The 19,668-nt window shown below is 34.9% G+C and overlaps 2 protein-coding genes across 2 annotated transcripts in view; both read right to left on the bottom strand.

Moving 5' to 3' along the window:
• Positions 1–1,214: 1,214 nt before the first annotated feature.
• Positions 1,215–12,248, bottom strand: LOC114458416 (uridine 5'-monophosphate synthase-like). The gene is made up of 10 exons (XM_028440783.1): positions 12,011–12,248; positions 9,212–9,365; positions 9,016–9,140; positions 7,033–7,220; positions 6,876–6,967; positions 5,504–5,664; positions 5,307–5,424; positions 3,001–3,176; positions 2,791–2,905; positions 1,215–1,890 (listed from the first exon to the last, which is right to left on the bottom strand). Exons 1-10 carry the CDS (start codon positions 12,158–12,160, stop codon positions 1,712–1,714), a joined length of 1,458 nt encoding a protein of 485 aa, XP_028296584.1. The 5' UTR covers positions 12,161–12,248; the 3' UTR covers positions 1,215–1,711.
• A 1,835-nt stretch (positions 12,249–14,083) lies between these two features.
• Positions 14,084–19,668, bottom strand: part of LOC114458414 (fibronectin-like) — a 50,332-nt gene continuing 44,747 nt past the window's right edge. Inside the window, exons 44-48 of the mRNA XM_028440781.1 lie at positions 18,864–19,031; positions 17,747–17,872; positions 16,579–16,685; positions 16,380–16,499; positions 14,084–14,782 (exon numbers count right to left, since the gene is read on the bottom strand). Of these exons, the coding sequence (XP_028296582.1) occupies positions 14,714–14,782; positions 16,380–16,499; positions 16,579–16,685; positions 17,747–17,872; positions 18,864–19,031 (590 nt within the window). The 3' untranslated portion in view covers positions 14,084–14,713. The remainder of the gene's footprint in view (positions 14,783–16,379; positions 16,500–16,578; positions 16,686–17,746; positions 17,873–18,863; positions 19,032–19,668) is intronic.

Below are 19,668 nucleotides of genomic sequence, written 5' to 3' on the forward strand. Positions count from 1 at the left end.
TGTATTTTTTATGTATTTTGTTTTGTGTATAGACTATATTTGTTGTTGGCTTTGGGAGCCACACACAGACGGAGGGCCACATGTGGCCCCCGGGCCACCAGTTGCCTACATCAAACCCCTCTCCTCCATAGAGCCTTCCTCCTCCTCCTCCATGCCCATCACCCCTCCTGACCTTTGCTCCTCCTCGTGTTGCCGTTTTGGCTCCATTTGTCTACTCAGCATTATTTCCATATCATATGACTTGCAAATGCTTCTCCACTGTGGCTGTATTCTCATTTCTCTATGTGATGTGTTTAGATAGTGAACGGCCACAGTCATGGGGCGTTAACAAAGGAGTATTTTCCAATGTTTAAAACAGGGATGGACAACATTTATTACACTGGGGGCCACAATTATGTGATTGTATCTGATTCGAGGGCCAATAATGATCAACATTGATGTCAGCATTTAGAATAATGACAAATATAAGCTTTAATATAGGGAAGAACAAAGGGATTTTGTTATTTATATTATTCTCCAATTATGTGTATTTTAGTCATTGTTTAGTAGGTTTTTGGAGTCATTTAGGAAATTTTTCTTAAACTTTTTGGATGTTTTTGAGTAATTTTGTTGTCGTTTTGTGTTTTTGGAGTCATTTTGTACTCATGTTGTATTTGTTGTAATTATGTGGGTTTTTGGAGTCGTTCGGGAAATATTTCTTGAAGTTTTTGGACCTTTTTGAGTATTTTTGTGTTTTCAGAGTCATTTCGTGTGTTTTTTTCAGAACGACAACCAAAATTGGAGTAATTTTGGTTGTCGTTTCATGTGTTTTTGCAGTTTCTGGACTCATTTTGTGCATTTTTGTTGACATCATCCAGGTTTTATGAGTAATTTTATTGTTCTGTGTATTTTCCTAATATTGGGAGTAGTTTATGTGTATTTCTGGTGTTGTTTTGTACTCGTCTTGTGTGTTTTTGTCAAAGAAATAGTGAATTTTTCTGTCAGTTTGCAAGGTTTTTTGGAGTCATTTTCTGTGTATTTTATATCACTAGCTGATACAAAAATGTATTTTTAAAAAAAAAAATTTTAAGTATTCATTTGTGGTAAATTCTTAGTGTCCAATTAGACACTCAGTGATTCATTTCCACAGTAAATTATGATTTATTTTGCATTTATTCATCCCAGGTCACATGGCAACAAAACAGACGGTGGAACAAAAAACAAAAGACCCCATGATGACAACATTATAGCACCTTTATGATTGTAAAAACAGTGAATAAACACTGTTTAGAGCAAACTTTAGTATAGAAATGCTCCTGTATCGTCAACTTGCAAGAAATGCTAAGATGACATTATGTCAATCAAAGGCAAATGTTAAATTATACAATAATGTGTATGTGTGTGTGTAAGCATTAAGAAAGAATCCTGGTGATTTAACTGGTCCAGAGCAGCTGCATATACAGTCAACTATATGCATTATTAATATTAGAAGTCTTTACATTAAAAACAAACCAGACATAGGAAAACATCCCTATTTAATCTGTCGTTAGAGTTCGATCATGAAAACCTGAGCCACTCGTACGTTAACAAGCTTTTGCCAGAGTATTGTGTTTAACAGAAAACCCTTTCATTTCACAGCGTTCAATGCATTTAAAGGGGAACTCATAGTTTACACAGGACAAAAATCACCAGCTGTGTCCATTCTTTTAAACATGTGTTCTGAAGTCTTCTCCTATTTGCTGCTCTGGCTCAATCTCTTCTCGTATGCGTCCCAGCCACATTTACGGTACGACTCAGCAGCTTTCAGCCTATCAGAGGCTTCCAAAATCCCTCGTCCCACAATGATGATGTCAGAGCCTTTGTGGTAGATGACGTCCTCTGGGGTGGAGTACCGTTGGCCCAGAGAATCACCTGGAAACACAACGTGTTAAGATGGAGGACAGAAAGAAGTGTGAATGGGATGGAGACATTAGTGATAGTGCTACAGCTCCCTCTGGTGGAGAAGAGGAAGAACAGCAGATCAATACGTTTCACTGTAGTCTGAAAGTTTATGGATCTTTTTGAGTAATTGTGTGTATTTGTTTTGTCATTTTGAGTGTTTAAGGAGTCATTTGGTGTCACTGCAGTCATTTTAAAGTCATTTTGTGACTTTTTGTTGTTGTTTTATGTGTTTTTGGAGTTGGTCTGTGTATTTTTATAATTTTGGGACTTGTTTTTATGTATTTTAGTGTCATTTCATGTGTTTTTGTTGTAATTTTGTATGTTTTTGGCGTCATTTTGTGTTTCCAGAGTCATTTTCTCATCATCTTGTGTGTTTTTGTTGTTATTTTGTGTATTTTCTTAATTTTGGGAGTCATTTGTGTGTGTTTTGGAGTAATTCTGTGTTTCCAGTCATTTTATAGTCATCTTGTGTGTTTTTGTTGTTATTTTGTGCCTTACTTGGAGTAATTTAGTGTTTGCATGGTCATTTTGTGTGTTTTTGGAGACTTTTTGTGTATTTTCGTAATTTTTAGAGTCATTGATGTGTATTTTTGTTATTGTTTTGTGTGTTTTTAGAGTCATTCTGTGGATTTTCATAATTTTGAGAGTCAGTTTGTATAATTTGGGAGTCATTTTTTGTGCTTACATTTTTATATCGTTAGCTGATACAAAAAGTGTTTTATTTATTTTTGAAAGTATTTACTTGTGGTAAATCTTTAGTCTCTAGTGGAGAAGAGACAGGAGAGTGGAAGACTTCACTGCAGTTTTTAAATGTGAAATAAACGGTTAATAATCCAACATTCACAGGGAAACATGAGGGATCATTTTTACCTCCAGTGTGCATCTGAACACCAGGTGTCATATGGATAAACTCTGGCCTCTTTGTGATCCTGGAGCCACAGATGAACCCAAAGACAAAGTCTAGATGCTCCTCTGCTATCTGCAGCTAAAACACACACACACACACACACACACCAGTGTGGATATAGAGTCTCTGATGACACATCATGATGAAGTCCATTAAAGAACTAGCTCTCCTACCACAGCCTGTGTGTATTCTCCTGAAGCCAGCGAGCCCTGGGAGCTCATCTGAGCGATCAGCAGGAGGCCCCGACCCAGAGGTTTCCCCACAGCGCTCAGACCCTTCACCACACCAGGGCCCGGCACGCCGTGGGCGTTCACCATGTGGGACCACGAGGAGATCTGGTAGATTCCACCTGAACAGAGACGCAGTGTCACTTTCACTGTAACCTGTGTATAGGTTTATTAAATTAGAGTAGGAAAAATGTGATTGATCAACGTTCATATCAATATTTAGAATAATGAGCAATCTGAGAATTAACAAAGGAAAAGACAAAGACTTTGTGCCTTTTTATGGTCATTTTGTGCTTTTTTGGAATATTAATGTACATTTCTGTTGGATTTTTTAGCAATTTGGGTCAGAATGGCTGTGAGAACCTATTGTTCTTGCTTTTCTTGGATGGAACCGCACGACCGCCAGGTTTGCCTGATTCAAACAAAATTCGCCACATGTATTCTTGACCCCAAGATGAACAAAAAGTTACCCGATGACCCACGCCAAAACCAAACAGGAAGTCAGCCATCTTGAATGAAAGGTCAAAAACGGTGAAACGCATTTGTGTGAACTAGTCTGAGGGGCTTCAAACTCGTCCAGAACACTTAGGACCCTCTGAAGATTAAAAATCATCAAAAATAATTTGCGTATCTCGAACAGTTTGGTCGTGGCGCCGCCGAAAAGTTGCAATGCTAATTTCAGAAGCCCGCCACAATTTTAAAAACCCAGAACTCTGACACATAGTTCAATCAGACAAAAACTTTAAACAAATGACATTTGCCCAAGCCTATTCCTGACTGCCATAAAACATTTCCCATCATGCCTTGTGTTTTCGACTGGCGCTATTTACAGTCATGTTCACTGTTAGCAACTATGGCTCGCCATAATGGAAAACTACATATAACTCTAATGTACAAAGTTCAAACCGCTTCATATTTGATACACATGTTGACTGTCCATCCCTAAACAACACAAAATGTGATAATTACCCATCATGCCTTGCGTTCTCAGAGGGCGCCGCATTTAGTGACACCTTCGGACCCTGCGATGCTGCTCGTGGCTTTAATTTATTGTTATTTATATTATTTCTCATTTTGCGTGTGTTTGTTCTTGTTTTGTTTATTTATCTATATATGTGCTATTTTTAGTAGTTTTATAGTAATCTTGTGTGTTTTTAAAGTATTTTTTTGATTTTTAGTTGTTTTTTCTATATTTTTCTTGTTTTTGAATCGATTCACTGAACTCCAGATACGATTTGATTCACGATACAATTCTGTCACGATTTATTTTACAAAAATGAGACTGTAGAGTAGACAAATGACTGAAAAATATTCATTTTTTTTCTTTGAAAATAAAAAATACTGTACAATTTTCTTTTATCTTTCATTGTCAAAAGCATCCCTTGATAAACTTGGCAAACCAATGCAATTAATTAAAAAATAAATCCTGAATTAAATAAATAAAGAAATAATACAAATGAAGAAGAAGACTATTCGTTTAAATGCTGGTTCTATAGTAAACAATGCAAAACTGCATAAAAGTTCCTTTTCTTTTTAAATGTGCAACTGAAAATGTATTTTGTGCCTCAACAATTGGACTTTAAAACAAATCTAATATCAAAGAAATCTAAATAAATAAACCTCTTTCATTGTGTCTTGGAGAAGCCAAAATGCTTCCACACTTCTGATTAAAAACACGGTGGTGCGTCCTGAATTTCAAATTCTAAATAGATGGCGCCCTTTACGATAAAAAAAAAAAAAAATTAAAGTACTATTAGTATTATTGTGTTATTTCTTAGTTGCTTTGTAGTCATCTTCTGTTTTTAAAGTTTTTTTTTTTTTTTTAAATATTTTAGTTGTCTTTTGCATATATATGTTGTCATTTTCAATATTTTGTTTATTATCTCTCATTTTGTGTGCTTCTCTTTTTGTTTTGTGTATAATTCTGTTACTTTTGTAGTCATCTTGTGTCATTCTTAACTTTTTTAAATGGAATTTTTGCATATTTATCTCATGATATTCAGTATTTTTTTGTTTTTTTGTATATTATTTCTCATTTTGTATATTTTCATTGTTGTTTTGTATTTATTTCAATTGGTTTTTTAATCTATCTACATCTTGTGAGTCATTTTGATTATTGAAGTAGTCTTTTGTGGTCATTTTGTGTATTTTTCTAAAGGTTTTAATGTTTTCATAGTCATTTTGTGTATTTACTTTGGAGGCAGCCAGTTACCCATGTCCATGAGTTTGATGAATCCCTGGAGTGCTCTCACCTTCGTACTGATGCTTCACTGTGTTTCCAATGTCTGCAAACTTGCGATCTTCAAAGATGCAGAAGTTGTGCTTCTCAGCCAGAGTTTGGAGTTTCTGTCCCAGGTCAGAGGTGAAGTCCTGTGTGAACACGGCGCACAAAGCGTTCCCATCATGGTCCAGATAAACCTCACACACCCCCTCCTTTCCCTTTCCCCACCTTCAGGATGTCCACGTGAGTCTTCAACACACAGATCTTTGAACCTAGAGTCTCAGCGAGCTGCAGCAGCTCCTTGGTGGAGGTGACGTCTGCCGACAGACACAGGTTGGACTGTTTCTCCTCCATCATCAACAGCAGTTTAGACGCCAGAGGGTGAACGTCTGCAGGGAAGGAGCAGCGTAGAGGGAAACTCATCAGCAGTTTGACAAACACTCACAGAGATCAGCAACTTTTATCACAGCGAGGGCCACAAAAATATGATTATCTGATCGATCATTCTCCAATAGAAGAATGATCAATCAGTATTAACACAGGGAAGAACAAAGACCTTTGTCTTTATAGTCCTTTTGTGTTTTCCTTATTATTGTTGTTGTTTTTAGACATTTCATGTGTTTTTTTTTTTACTCATTTTGTATTTTTCGAGTCATTATGCGTGTTTTTGTCATATTTTTTGAGTTATTGTTGTCATTTTATAGATTTTTCTGTCATTTTGCTTAATTTCGTTAGAATTTTGTGTTTAAGTTGATGTTAAGTGTGTCTTTGTTGTCATTTTGTGCGTGTGTGTTTTTTTTTAAACTTTATCTTTTTGTTGTTAGTTTGTGTAGTTTTCTTGACATTTTGTGGCCGCCAGTTGCCGATTTCTGTTTTATCTTAACATAATAAAGCAGTAAATGGTCAAATATCTGACTACAATTGGAGTAAATTTAATGCAAAAAAAACTAAAATGATAAACTATGACAAAATATGGGACATCTTTGTATGTTCCTATATTTATTGTTTTGTTTGTTGTGTGTTTTTGAGTTTTTTTTTTTTTTTTAATTTTAGTTGTCTTTTGTGCATTTATGCTGTCCTTTTGTGTATTTTTCCTGTAAGACGTTATGTTTTTGGGGGTTTTCTGTTGTTCTTTTGTGTGTTATTTCTGATGTTGTGTGCATTTGTTGCTGTTTTGTATGCTTTTCTAACTAATTTTGTGTTTTTGTTGTTTTGTGTGTTTTTCAAGTCATTTTGAGTATTTTACTGTTATTTCTTTTTAAAATGCATAGTCATTTTGTGTATTTTGAGCTGCATGTGGCCCTATTTCCTCACATCTGCTCTATAAATACAGTTAAAGTTATTCTGTGGCTTCTTTTACCAACCTGTGCTGATGTTAAACTAGCTCTGCACCTGATCATCAGCCACATTTAGGAACTCAGAATGATTGTAATTTGCTATTAAAACTAAGTTTAAGCTACTCTTTCTAGATCCAACACGTGTCCCTCCTCTCCAATGATGTATCACAGTGTTGTTCTCACATGTGTAAACGATGATTTATACAAAAGCAGTAAAACCGTTATGACTCTGGGTTAATAAAGTCAGGATTTTGAGCCCAAACCTGGTAGTTTGGCTCTCTCTGCGTAGCTCAGCTGCTGCTCCAAACACAGCTTCTTAGCAGGAGAAACGCCATTTCCATTTTTCTCTTTGGGACTAAGGACGGACAAAGATGGTGGTAAGGTCACAGGCTCGGTTACACTCAGCTCCACAGGGTTTACCTGAAGGTGTTGTTTTCCTGGATGAACTTGCGAACACTTTGAGCGGTTTGTGCTGTGATGCGTTCAGCTGCTAACAGCACGTTGACCAGTTTAAACATGGAGATGATGGGATGGAGTCGAATCCCTTTAGAGGCCAACATGTCCACACCGCCCTGCTCTCTGTCCATCAGCACAATGGCATCAGTCACCTGGACAGAAGGAAACCATTAAAGGAAATCAAATATGTTAAATGTATTAATAATAAAGGTCAAAGGGAACAGGGAGGAGAGACTCAAGGGAGGACAAGGAAAGGGTGGGGAAGAGTTGATTATTTTAAAGTGAGATGTGATGTTGTAGTTGTGCATATAGGGCTCTATTCTTCCATGTGCGTAAGTCCAAAAAACTGTGAAGGCGCTGTTTTTGGCTGTGTGCTATTCTCCCCCTGTACTTAAATCAGTCGCTGCGCGCCTTCATCCCAGTTACGCACTGTGGGTGCAGCAGCCCTGAAATGTGGGCGTTCCCATTCAAATCTGGCTTTAGGCGCATTCTCCGGTGTGCGTAAGTTATTTTCCTCTTACGCGCTTCTAACCCTGGAATAAGGGCAGCGCCCCCATTAAGTGAAAAATTATATTGCACTAAAAATATGGACTTAATTACATTTGAAGCCACACGGACACGTGCGTCACGCAGCAGCAGTTGTGATCACTCAGCTGCTGCGCGATGAATTAAAACTCTGACAGACTTCTGTCCACGTTGGTCACAGTGATTCAACTATTTTCATACTATGTCCAACGTAAAATCACAGTTTGATCCACTACAGAGTGAAACACGCTGTCATATGTGGATGAGGATGGACCACAAACTGTTCCCGCACATATATTAATGAGGCTCAGCTCAGGTCACTTTAAACAATTTATATTTAAAACTGTGTATTATGGAAGCCAATAGTTCTGTTTCACTGCAAACATAAGCAGGACGCTCTGCGGCCGCGTTATTTCCTCATATCTCCAGCATCTAACTCAGTCACGATTTACAGGGACAATGATGATGATGATGATGATGATGATGATGAAGCGCCTAAGTTCAGACGGGAGAATAGAGCGCTTAGTGACAGGTGTGATGCTTAGGTATAATGGTGGTGGTGTCTGTGAACAGAGGGAAGGAGTGAGTGGTTCTACCTAAAACAGGTATTTATATTGTATATTGTCATGCTTTACTGCTACTTACCCATCCTGGACGTTTTGTTTTACTTGGTTGTGTACGTGTATATTTAAAGTTCAATAAATGTTAAGAGTTCTATTGGTGTATTTAATTTAATTTCTAATATATACATTTACATCATATGAGTGTTTCAATTGTCTTTCATAATCAATATTAGGGCTGTAGTCAACCAAGGAAATGGTTGGTCAAGACTATGACACGTAGCAATTGTCGTTGGAGAATGAATGATCAGGTGCAGAGGAGGACGACGAGAAAGGAATAGAGTGACAAATATTTAGTTTTGGTGTTTCGTGGTGCCGATTTGCTTTTAAACACAGACCATTTATGATACAAACCTTATTCGAGCTTTGACCAGAATAAGGCAAAGGTGAAACCTACAGGTCTGACAGACATTAGGTATTTATATCAGAGGCCGACCTGAAACCAACAATTAAAACCTATGTTTCCCTCATACAAATGACATATTTACGTTTGTTTTAGTGTTAAGCCTGCTTTTATTAATAAACTATTCATGTATAAAAACTAGAAATTTGGTCAAATGCACAGTTGATAAATAAGGGCCAATGTGTGCATACTCTATGTATTAAAATGTGCATCTTTAGACAATTTTCCATCTTAAAAAACAATCCATGTGGAGCAGCCATGTAAAGTTGTTTATTCCTCTTTATTTAGGTGTTTGTAGTGCTTTTAAATGACGCGTTATATTCTATGATAATTTGTTAGAGCTTGTAAATAAAATCCGTCATCCTTCTCTTGCGTATATTTGAACGTGTGCGCCCTCACCTTCAGTCCTTCCTGGTAGAGAACTTCAGCCGTCTCCAGGATGCTGCTGCCACTGGTCACCGTGTCCTCTATGATCAGACAGATGTCCCCCTCACGGTACGAGCCCTCCACCAGGCGCTTGGTTCCTGGCACGGGACAGAACATCAGTCAGAACTTCAACAAACACGTGAGGGGTAACTTCCTGTTTGGGACTGACCGTAGTCCTTGGCCTCCTTCCTCCTGATGAGCATGGGTAACTCGTGTGTGGAGCAGATGATGGTGGCCATAGGCAGGGCGGTGTAAGGGACCCCACACACTGAATCAAACTGAAGCTCCTCCTCCAGCACCCGCTGATAGATCAGAGCTGATACCTGCATCAGGATTAAGGTCAATTACTGTACACTTTTCAGTAGTGGTGCAACGGATCCCAAAACTCACGGTTCGGATCGTATCACCGTTTTGAGTCACGGATCGGATCATTTTTCAGATCAGCAGAAGAAAAAAAAATGGCAAGACAAATAACTTTGCTCTCCATTCATTTTGTAGAACACTTTGTGGAAAATTTTTCTGCTCATTTAATACAAACAACACTTAACTTGAGGTGTCAATCCAATGCTTAAAGCTAGGGTAGGTAATTTTCTCCAGATACTTTTTAAGCTTTTGGGTGAAATTGTCTTTATGTCCTGAGAGAAATTAAGATCTTATGTGAAGGAATGAGGAAAATAAATCATCTGTAGCAGCTGTAAATCTGTAATAACTTCGACCAATGGAAAAAAAAAAAAAAAACGTTTTTTTCAATCACGTCTCCCTGCTCGTTTTTCTGATTTATTCTCTGCTCTTAGTAGTTGCAAGCCAAACTTTCCATTATTTCACTAATGCATAATTAATTACATTACTTGTCATTTGACGTCAGCATCACATGAGACTGCACAATGAATCAAATTTTAATCGTGATTACAATTTGGGCCTCCATGATTAAATTAACCTGATTGTCAGCGTTTTTACGTTTAAAATGCAGCCTCTGATGGATATAAAACTGGAGTTTTAGGGGTTTTTTTTAAGGTGGGGCACTCGTGTTGAACGTGTCGACACGCCCCCATGAGTTATTTGACACAAGTACCTAATTAATTAGTATTAATTAATTAATCCAGCAGAAACTCACGCCAGAAACCTCTAGCTTAAGCCTAATGTTCTTAACTTTTATTTATAATATACGCTGTAATTGTTTTCGAGGAGTTTTATTCTGTAACAATGTATTTATAGTTAATGCAGACAGTAAATGTTTGCAAATTCTTGTTTAAATTTTAAAACATTTCAATATTCTTGTGTAAAGCTTTTCTTTTGCACTCTTAACCGTCCACATATTGTTGGCCATGGCTATTCATATGGAACGCCCCTCATTGGCCAGTTTAGGTCATGTGATAGGTGCACCACGTGACTTAAAGTACAGTCTTTTTTTTTTAACTTGTATTTATTTTTAGCTACCCCGCAAACCTTTTTATTTTAACCCTGATTAGGGATGTAATGATTAATCGTAAGGCAGTTAAAAATCAATTCATAGGTATCACGGTTGATATTGATTTTTTGATAATTGAAACGCAGTACTTTTTTTAAACAGCAGAGGGCGCTATATGTTTATCCTTCTCTTGTCCAAATGCTGAGGCGGCAGGTGGAATCTGCTACTACTTTATTTCTGGCCGCCTTATACTCTTAAACATGTTCCTAAATGATTCCTTACCCCTTTAGCACCAAAAGAATATCTGTAGTATTACGTGAATACTTCTAAAAGTTAAGTTTTTCTATTAGCTCTGTCTGCTAGCATAGCATCTCTTCTTCACTGCTAGAATAGCTGCATCTCAACCGACCACTGGATTAACAGCGATCTCTGCTGGTCCAAACAAATATCTGACATAAATACAGTGCAGACTGGTTTTTTTTTTAAAGTCCAATTCTTAAGGCACAAAATACATTTTCAGTTGCACTTTTAAAAAGAAAAAGAACTATTGTGCAGTTTTGCATTGTTTACTATAGAACCAGAATTTAAATTAATAGGCTTATACTTCATTTGTATTATTCCTTTTATTTATTTCATTCAAGATTTATTTTTAGCTAAATTGCATTGTTCTGAATAGTTTATCAAGGGATTCTTTTGACAATGAAAAATAAAAGGAAAATAGTACAGTATTTTCTATTTTTCCCCCCAAAAAATAAAGGAATATTTTTCAATCATTATTTGTCTACAGTCCCATTTAGTAAAATAAATCGCGAGAGAATTGCATCGTGAACCCAGTATCGTGAATCGAATCGTATCGGGAGCTGAGTGAATCGATACATCCCTAGCCCTAACCCTAAACCAGGAAATACCCTAAAATGTTTTTTTTCTTCTTTCATATATGTATTTCTAAAGGTGAAATTTGATGTGTTAAATATGTTAAAATGCAAAAATATATATGACAAAAGCGGGATTCGATTCCGAGGCAGAGGAAGGATGAATTCTAGACAAGCGCTTTGCATATTATTTGTTAAAAAGTTGTTGAATAAAGATCCAATTAATTAATTATAAATAATCGTGATTAATGAGTGTTTAAAATATTGATCCAATTAATCGTGATAATCATTTTGGTCATAATCGTGCAGCCCTAGCATCACTTAAGCATTAGTACTGCTGGTAGTTTTATATATAAGCACATTTATCAGTAAATACGCATAAATTAGAGGAAAGTCTGACCACAGTGAGATCATAAAATGCCATAGAGTCGTAGTTTTTTTTTTTTTATAAATTGTATGTATTGATAACAGATTAAATATGAGTAACTTTCATCAAAGGGGGGGACATTAAAATGTGACACCCATGTATTCAAACAGCAGCTCTTAAACCTGCTGATGTGTGTTGAAAAACAGAGCTAGTTGCATATTTAGATCCTGTTTCTGATTCGCAGCTGGTTTAAATAAACATAAACTGTTTTAATGACTGTGTGTGTGTGCATGTGTTGGAATGAGGGCAGCACGTGTTTACCTGGTTCATGAGAACAGGATGCGACACCAGAACTCTCAGGTCGATGTAAATCGGCGTCATCATACCGCTCTTCAGCTTATAATCTCCAAACTTCACCGCGTTAACATCGTGAAGCTTCAGGATCAAACTGTCGATGCATAAATTGTCCATTCTGACCGACTTGGGTTATTTTTTAAAATACCTCCTTCTCCGTTTCTACCAACTTCTCTACAACTTCCTGTCAAAGCGGAAGAAGCAGCCATGGCCAGAGCCGGACTTAAAGCTTTTCAAAATAAGGCTTTACGATAGATTCAAATTTTAGAAATGTATTTTTCTGTCAGAAATTCATTTTCAATGACTTGAAAAATAAAATTGACTGAAAACTCACAGAGTTTATAAAAAACAAAACAAAGAAATATAAAAAAAGATTAAGAATAAACAAATAAACAAACGTATAAACACCGTCTCTTTAAAATGAAAATGACTAAACTCACTGATCGAATCCAAATAACCCAATATATATATATATATATATATATGATGACGGTGAATCCAGCCTTGGTGTTGTTCTGTGTTGCCATGTCTGGGTTGCCACGTTGGGTGTTTCCCGTGTGTGTTTGCCGCCCTGGGTCGATGTATGTGATTGTGACGTTTCCTTTTGTTGTGTCCTCACTCTCGCGTTAGTTCGTGGCGGGCGGGAGTAGAACGAGATTTAGATGAGTGTTGGCGGGAGGAGAAGTTAGTTCATGTCTGACAGTGTGGATGGTGTGTGTAACAACACTGTGTACGATTGTCTTGCTCTATAACCAGCAATTAAAAGCGACTTCTGACAAGACTTCAGCAATCCTTATTTCACGGCTCATCCACACTACAATATATTTTTCTTTATTTATTTTTATTATTTATTTTTTATTTTATTTAAAATTTAATTTGGTCAAACGTGTTAGAAATGTCTTTATTATAGAAATTCATTTTAATAAATTAAAAATAAAAATGACAAAAAATTCACAGAATCCATAAAAACCAAAAAAATTATTAAAATACATTTTTTTTTTTTTTAAAGACATTGGTCAAAAATGTAGATAGGGAGGATGACCACTGCATTTTCATATAGTGTATGCATCGTAGTTTTTGTTTTTGTTTTTTTTCAAACAGCATTATTTATTTTTCATTTTATATATGCAACATTTACATGGACCATCATTTTTGGTATAACAAGTATACAAAAAACATGTCAACATTCTTTTTTAAAACTACAATTAAGGACATGGGAAACTGCTCTAATTTTGTGCAAATACACAAAATAACAAAAATACATCAAAAAGACAACAAATTACACAAAATAAAAGAAAAAAAACACAAAAAGAACAGCAAAAATACACAAAATGACAACTAAAATACCAAAAGGGAAAACAAAAACACATAAAGGACCACAAAACTACACAAAATAATAATAAAAACACACGAAATGACCAAAAGAAATATAAAAAATGACTCCAAAAATAGAATAAAAATACACAAAATAAGTAGATTGGTAATTATTCTCAATACTGACATTAATATTTATAATGTGGCCCTTGGATCAGACAACATTCACTCACTGAAATGTTAAAATATTTACAAATGTCACTGTATACTTAGTGTAAGTTTCTTAAATAGAGAAATTTAATTTAAAATACTTTAAAAACCACAAGATATATATATATATATATATATATATATATATATTATATTTATAAAATATTAGGAATAATTATTGATAATTTAAAAATAGAAATATGTCTATATTAGAAAGTTAATTAAGTCAGTCACTTTTTGTGTCTGAACAAATATTTAATTTACTTCTTTAAAGAAAACATAAAAATCTACTTTTTCACCCTAAACTTTTAGTAAATTGTTCCCAAAGAAAAACAACAGGCTTGTTTTTTTAATTAAAAAAAAAAAACTTTAATAAAAAGTTCAATCCACAGTAGTCAAAGTTCAGCACCAACAATAGAAAAACAAGTTGATCACAAATAAAGTTTACACCTTAAAAAAAAAGCACTGAACAAAAGGCCGTAATAAAAAAGGGGATAAATAAAAATGAGTAAAAAAAAAAAAAGGCACAATGCGCTCGTTTTGAAATAATGATGTTTCAGATTTATATTGAAAATAATTATTTTGCACTTTAATCTTTCTGCAGTTGAACATTTATGGGAGTAGAGTCTTGATTTATTAATCATATTCATGTGAAGAAAATGCACAATTAAGGTCATAAAACAAAACAAAAATTGCGTTTGGGATTTTATGGTAAAATTCCCAAAAACTTAAAAATCTCCAAGGAGCCATAAAACTCATTTTAGTAAATATATGAACATCTGATAAACATAAGTCACAGTGAAACTTGATAATGGAAGGAAATCCATCTCAATTGTGATTGAGTGATGTTGTGTATTATTTAAATTTGGAAGAAAGATTCCAAAAGTGAAGAAGAAGAAACGACAACGACAGAATAGCGCTGCATGGTGAGCATTGGCTTTGGTTTAAAGTGAAGAAGCAGCAGCTTTTGCATCAAAACTTCATCTTTTGATGTGATGGAAACCTTTGAGGCTCAAATTAGATGCAAAAAAATAAGAAATTTTGATAAAAGCAAAAGGGGATAATGTCCTTCTTCATCTAATTCTGTTGTTGATGATGTTGGTGATGATGATGATGATGATGATGATAAAGGTAACAGCGATGGTTCTACTCCAAAGGACTGTTTGCATCTGCCAGCAGCTCAGGCCTCAAACATTCAATGGGACACTGGATGTTCTGCAGAATAACACAAAGTAGGGCGGGAATAAAAACAAAATACAGGCATTTTTACCAAAACATACTTATATACAAAAAGATAAATATGCATGTAAACAATTGTAAAAGTGTAGAAGCTTTTAATTTATGTACAAAACCATAAAAAGTATATTTTTATACTGTATTTTTTTACTCTTTCTTCCTTTTTTTATATACCACGTCATTTTATTTGAACTACATTTATATTTGAGAAAGTGAAAGAATAGAATACAGTTGTTTAACATTGTGTCTTGTGTTTTATTTTAAAAAAGAATAATAATAAAAAAAAATTTTAAATAAAAAAAAATGATGAAAGCCCGTTTCCGCCACAAATTTTATTTATTTTTTTAAATCACTGTGGCAAGTCATAGGTATAAGTTAGTAAAGTCATAATTATGAGATAGAAATTATTACTTTCTTTTATCTCATAAATATGACTTAACTAACTCGTAAATATGACTTTTTATCTCATAATTATGACTTTACTAATTAATAATTATGAATTTTTACCTCATAATATGGACTTTCTTTCTCATAATGACTTTTTATCTCACAATTAGGACTTTATTTATCATAATGACTTTTTTTATCATAATTAAGGCTTTTTGTCTCATAGTTATGACTTTTTATTTCATAATTAGGACTTTATTTATCATAATTACTTTTTATCTCATAATTATGACTTTTTGTCTCATAGTTATGACTTTTTTATCTCATATCTATGACTTTATTTCATAATTATGACTTTCTTTCTCATGAATTTTATTTATCTCAAAAATATGACTTTACTAACTCATAATTATGGCTTTCTATCTCATAGTTAGGACTTTCTTTCTCATAATGACTTTACTAACTCATAATAAGGACTTGCAGTGGTGATTTTATTTTAAACTGGCAGAAATGGGCTTCCAGAAAAAAATGCATTTTTAATCAATAATTATTTTTTTGACACATTCCAGGTGACCCCCATATTTAAATTTAAGGCAACCTCACATGGGGTCACGACCCCAAGGTTGAAAACCCCTGCCCTAACCCCTGTGATAGCAGCACAACTATCAAATCCATCATATTAAACAAGAAGTTTGTAAAATTTTAACAAATATTAAAGACTTTCAGCATGTTAGCAAATAAAAACAAAATCATAAATAATAAAATCAATAAATAAAATATAATGGACACATCTTTTTTTTTTTTTTTTCACAGAGCCGAAGCCACACAAATTATGTTTGTGTTTAAAAATTAATGTTTGCTTTTATTGTGTTTATTCCGTACTGTATTTTAACTGACTTATTTTATTTTATTTAGATTTTTGTACATTGTTTGTTTCTCTTGTGTCAAGTATGGATTGTGTTCCAGTTATAATTGTGAGAGTTTTAGGTCAGGCTTTGTTTTTATCAGTAATTATTTTGTTATTTGTCATACTTGTTCTCTTCTGGATTTTAATAACGTTTACATTTTAGGTTAGCCAGGGATACCAGATGAAAACTAGCTTGTTTATTTGTCCCTTTAAATTAATCAGTAAAATGAAATAAAACTAGACTAGATGAAACTGTATGAAATACTGTACGCTGAGACTGACCAGTTTGCGTCGAGCATTTTCTCGGTAGCGGTCAAAGGCGTCCGTGTGCACCGGCTGCAGTAGATCCGCCTCCACATCGGTGTGCGTTCCAGGCCTAATGCAGTTCTCACATCGCCAGCCCTTAACGAAGACAGGAACGCTTTTATTTTGTAATTCTCAGGTTGCTTCAACACAACAGAACATCATTAGCTTCTGGTACCTGCTGTCCTCCATGGCACGTACAGGTACAGATCGCACCCAGGTATTCCTTCTGCCACTGGTTTCCAACCTGGTACATTTTTCCATCGTCGTAGCACGTCGACTCATCTGGGAAAAAAAATTGCATGTGAAATTAGATTTTTTTAAAGTCAAACTGTGTCACCATGCAGTGTCACCTGTCCCTGACTATATATCTGATTATATTAAATTATCCCAATCAATGTGGGTCACATTCATTTCTGCCTCTGGTTTGATGTAGAGAAGTAAACTACAGTTCAGAAGACAATAATAGTATAAAAATAAAAATAAAAAACAAATAAATGACCACAAAACGACTCCAAAAAACATACAAAACAGTAGAAAAGTACATAAACTAACAACAAAAATATACAAAATAAAAGAAAAACATTATAAAGAGCACAAAATCCCTAAAAAAACATACAAAAGGGAAGAAAAGTATACAAAATGACAACTAAAGTACACAAATTCATAAAAGAAGCAAAAAAACTATAGAAAAAAAGAAAAACACACTAAATGACAAAAAGAAATACACGAAATGAGTCCAAAACACACACAATAAAAGAAAAACACATAAAAGATCACAAAACTACACAAAAGAAAAGAGTTACACAGTAAATGATAAAATAAAAGACACAAAATGACTCAGAAACACACACAATAAAATAAAAATATGCAAAAAGACCACAAAAGAAAAGAGACACACTAATAGAAAAGAAAATAAAAGACACAAAATGACTCAAACATTAGAAATGCAAGAAAAACACATAAAAGGGAAACAACAATACACAAACACAGATTACAAAAAGATCACAAAACTACAGAAAAGAAAAAAGACACACAATGATTTAAAGTACACAAATGACTCCAAAAATAACAAAATATAAGAAAATAATATATAAAAAAATCACAACATAAATACACAAAACGACTACAAAAACACCCAAAATGACCACAAAACTACACAAAAGAAAAGAGACACACACTAAATGACAAAATAAATGCACAAAATGAGTCCAAAACACACAAGATGAAAGAAAAACACATAAAAGGACGACACATATTCACAAAATGACTACGAAAACACATACAAACCCTTTGTTCTTTCCTGAATAAATTCATTTAGTGTGTTTGTGTGCGTCTGTACGTACGGGGTTCACATTTGAATTCTCCTTTTCCGTTTCCCAGACATGTGCAGCTCATCATGTGACCATTCTCTCCTTGGCGGTCCCACTTTTCCCCGATACGGTAATTATTATTGTTGTCATGGCACCACTCTGTTAAACAGAAAAATAACATACAGGAAAACCGGCACAAATAACAGATGTGGGATTATTAAAGAGTATGAGGTACAAATATTTACAAAAAAACCACCAATAACACAATAATCACATTTTGTGAGGATGATAACAATCTTTTAGTGCACACACACACACACACACACACACACACACAATGAGCCAATGTGGATCCCAGTTTCTGGTATTGTTACGTCAGCTTTTGGATGTTTATAGCTAATACAAGAACTGGGAATGAGGCATTTTCTGCTTTTATTTTGAAAGGTTAACAGCAGAAACATCAGCAGGGGCAGACTTCAGGGCGAACATCTATTTAGGAATATGAAATAATCATTTTAGTTCAGTAGCAGTAGTTCAGGGGGCCAAATATGGAGTTTGACCTCAAGTGGGCCACAGATTTTATGCGAGAAAACGAGTAATTTCAACATTTTTGTTCCACGTAAACATAAAATACAACATATGTAAGTGACAGATATCAGTCCCAACAGGATCTTCACTTATGAATTTCCCAGATTTTGTGACCAATTTATATTTAATTAAGTAAAATGTTGTGTAATAATTTGAGGAAAATTAAAAGATTTTGTAAGAATTTTGAGTTTTTTTCAACAGTTTAACATTAAAAATGACTGCAATTATGTGATATAAGCACCGGGAAAACTGTGAAACCCTGCAAATATTGTTGAGTTTCATTTACACAATGATTCATGTTTTCCCTGTTTTCTCCTGCGGGCCAAATTGGATGCTCCAAAGGGCCGGATTTGGCCCCCGCGCCTTGAGTTTGACACAGGTACATTAATGGTTTGTCTGATAACACAAGCTGCCCGTGGTGATGTGTTCCTCATAGAATATTACTGATGATTCTATGACATTTGAATAAAAGCAAAGGAATTCCCATAGAAGTGTTTTTTTCTATGTTGCACTGCGGCGTGTGTGCAAAGCATGATGGGTAAGGGGTTAATAAGCCACTCACTGGATGAATCACACCTAAAGTGACCGCTGCCCAGCCCCAGACAGCGGCACCACAGCTTGAAGCCCGTCTCAGACATGCGCTCCCACTCAGAGCCAATCTCATGGTAGGTGTGTGTGAAGGTGTCATAGCACACGTCCTTGTTGGGGGTGACGGAGACGTCACCTGGAACTAGGAAAGAAAAGAGAAAAAAGGGGAAAATATAAGTAAAATTAAACGTTCGCATTAAAAAGTAAAACAGAAGTAAGCACCTCCCCTTTTTCAATCCATTTAATATCAGATATAACAATAGTAAAATAGTTTACTCGTGCACAAGTAGACTTTATGAGTAAAGCAGGAAGTGTCACTCGTAGCACTAGTGGGGTCAACCTTGGGGTCAAGACCCCATTTGGGCTTGTGACACAGGGTGGGGTCACCAGATGCCTTCACGAAGCTAAAGAATATTTTCTGAACAATTTAAGCCATTTTTTCAGCCTTTTTCTGCAACTATACGAAACTTGCCATATTTTAACCTATTCTCATCACTTTTTCTTGCCATATTTTTGCTCTTTTTAATGCATTTTTGCTACATGACTCCCATTTCTGTCTTTACTGCACATTTTTTCCACTTTTTAAGACATTTTCTGCACTTATAAAACCTTTCCACCACTTTTCTACCTAATGTCACATTTATTGACCCATTATTGTCACTTTTAACCTCATTTCATCATATTTAATGCTTAGTTTTTGCCATTTTAACCACATTCACGAATTGCCATGCCCATTATTTGCCTGTTTAAATTAATTGTTCCAATATTCACACTTTGAA

The sequence above is a fragment of the Gouania willdenowi genome, unplaced genomic scaffold (assembly GCF_900634775.1).
Source record: "Gouania willdenowi unplaced genomic scaffold, fGouWil2.1 scaffold_118_arrow_ctg1, whole genome shotgun sequence".
Lineage (NCBI taxonomy): Eukaryota > Metazoa > Chordata > Actinopteri > Blenniiformes > Gobiesocidae > Gouania > Gouania willdenowi.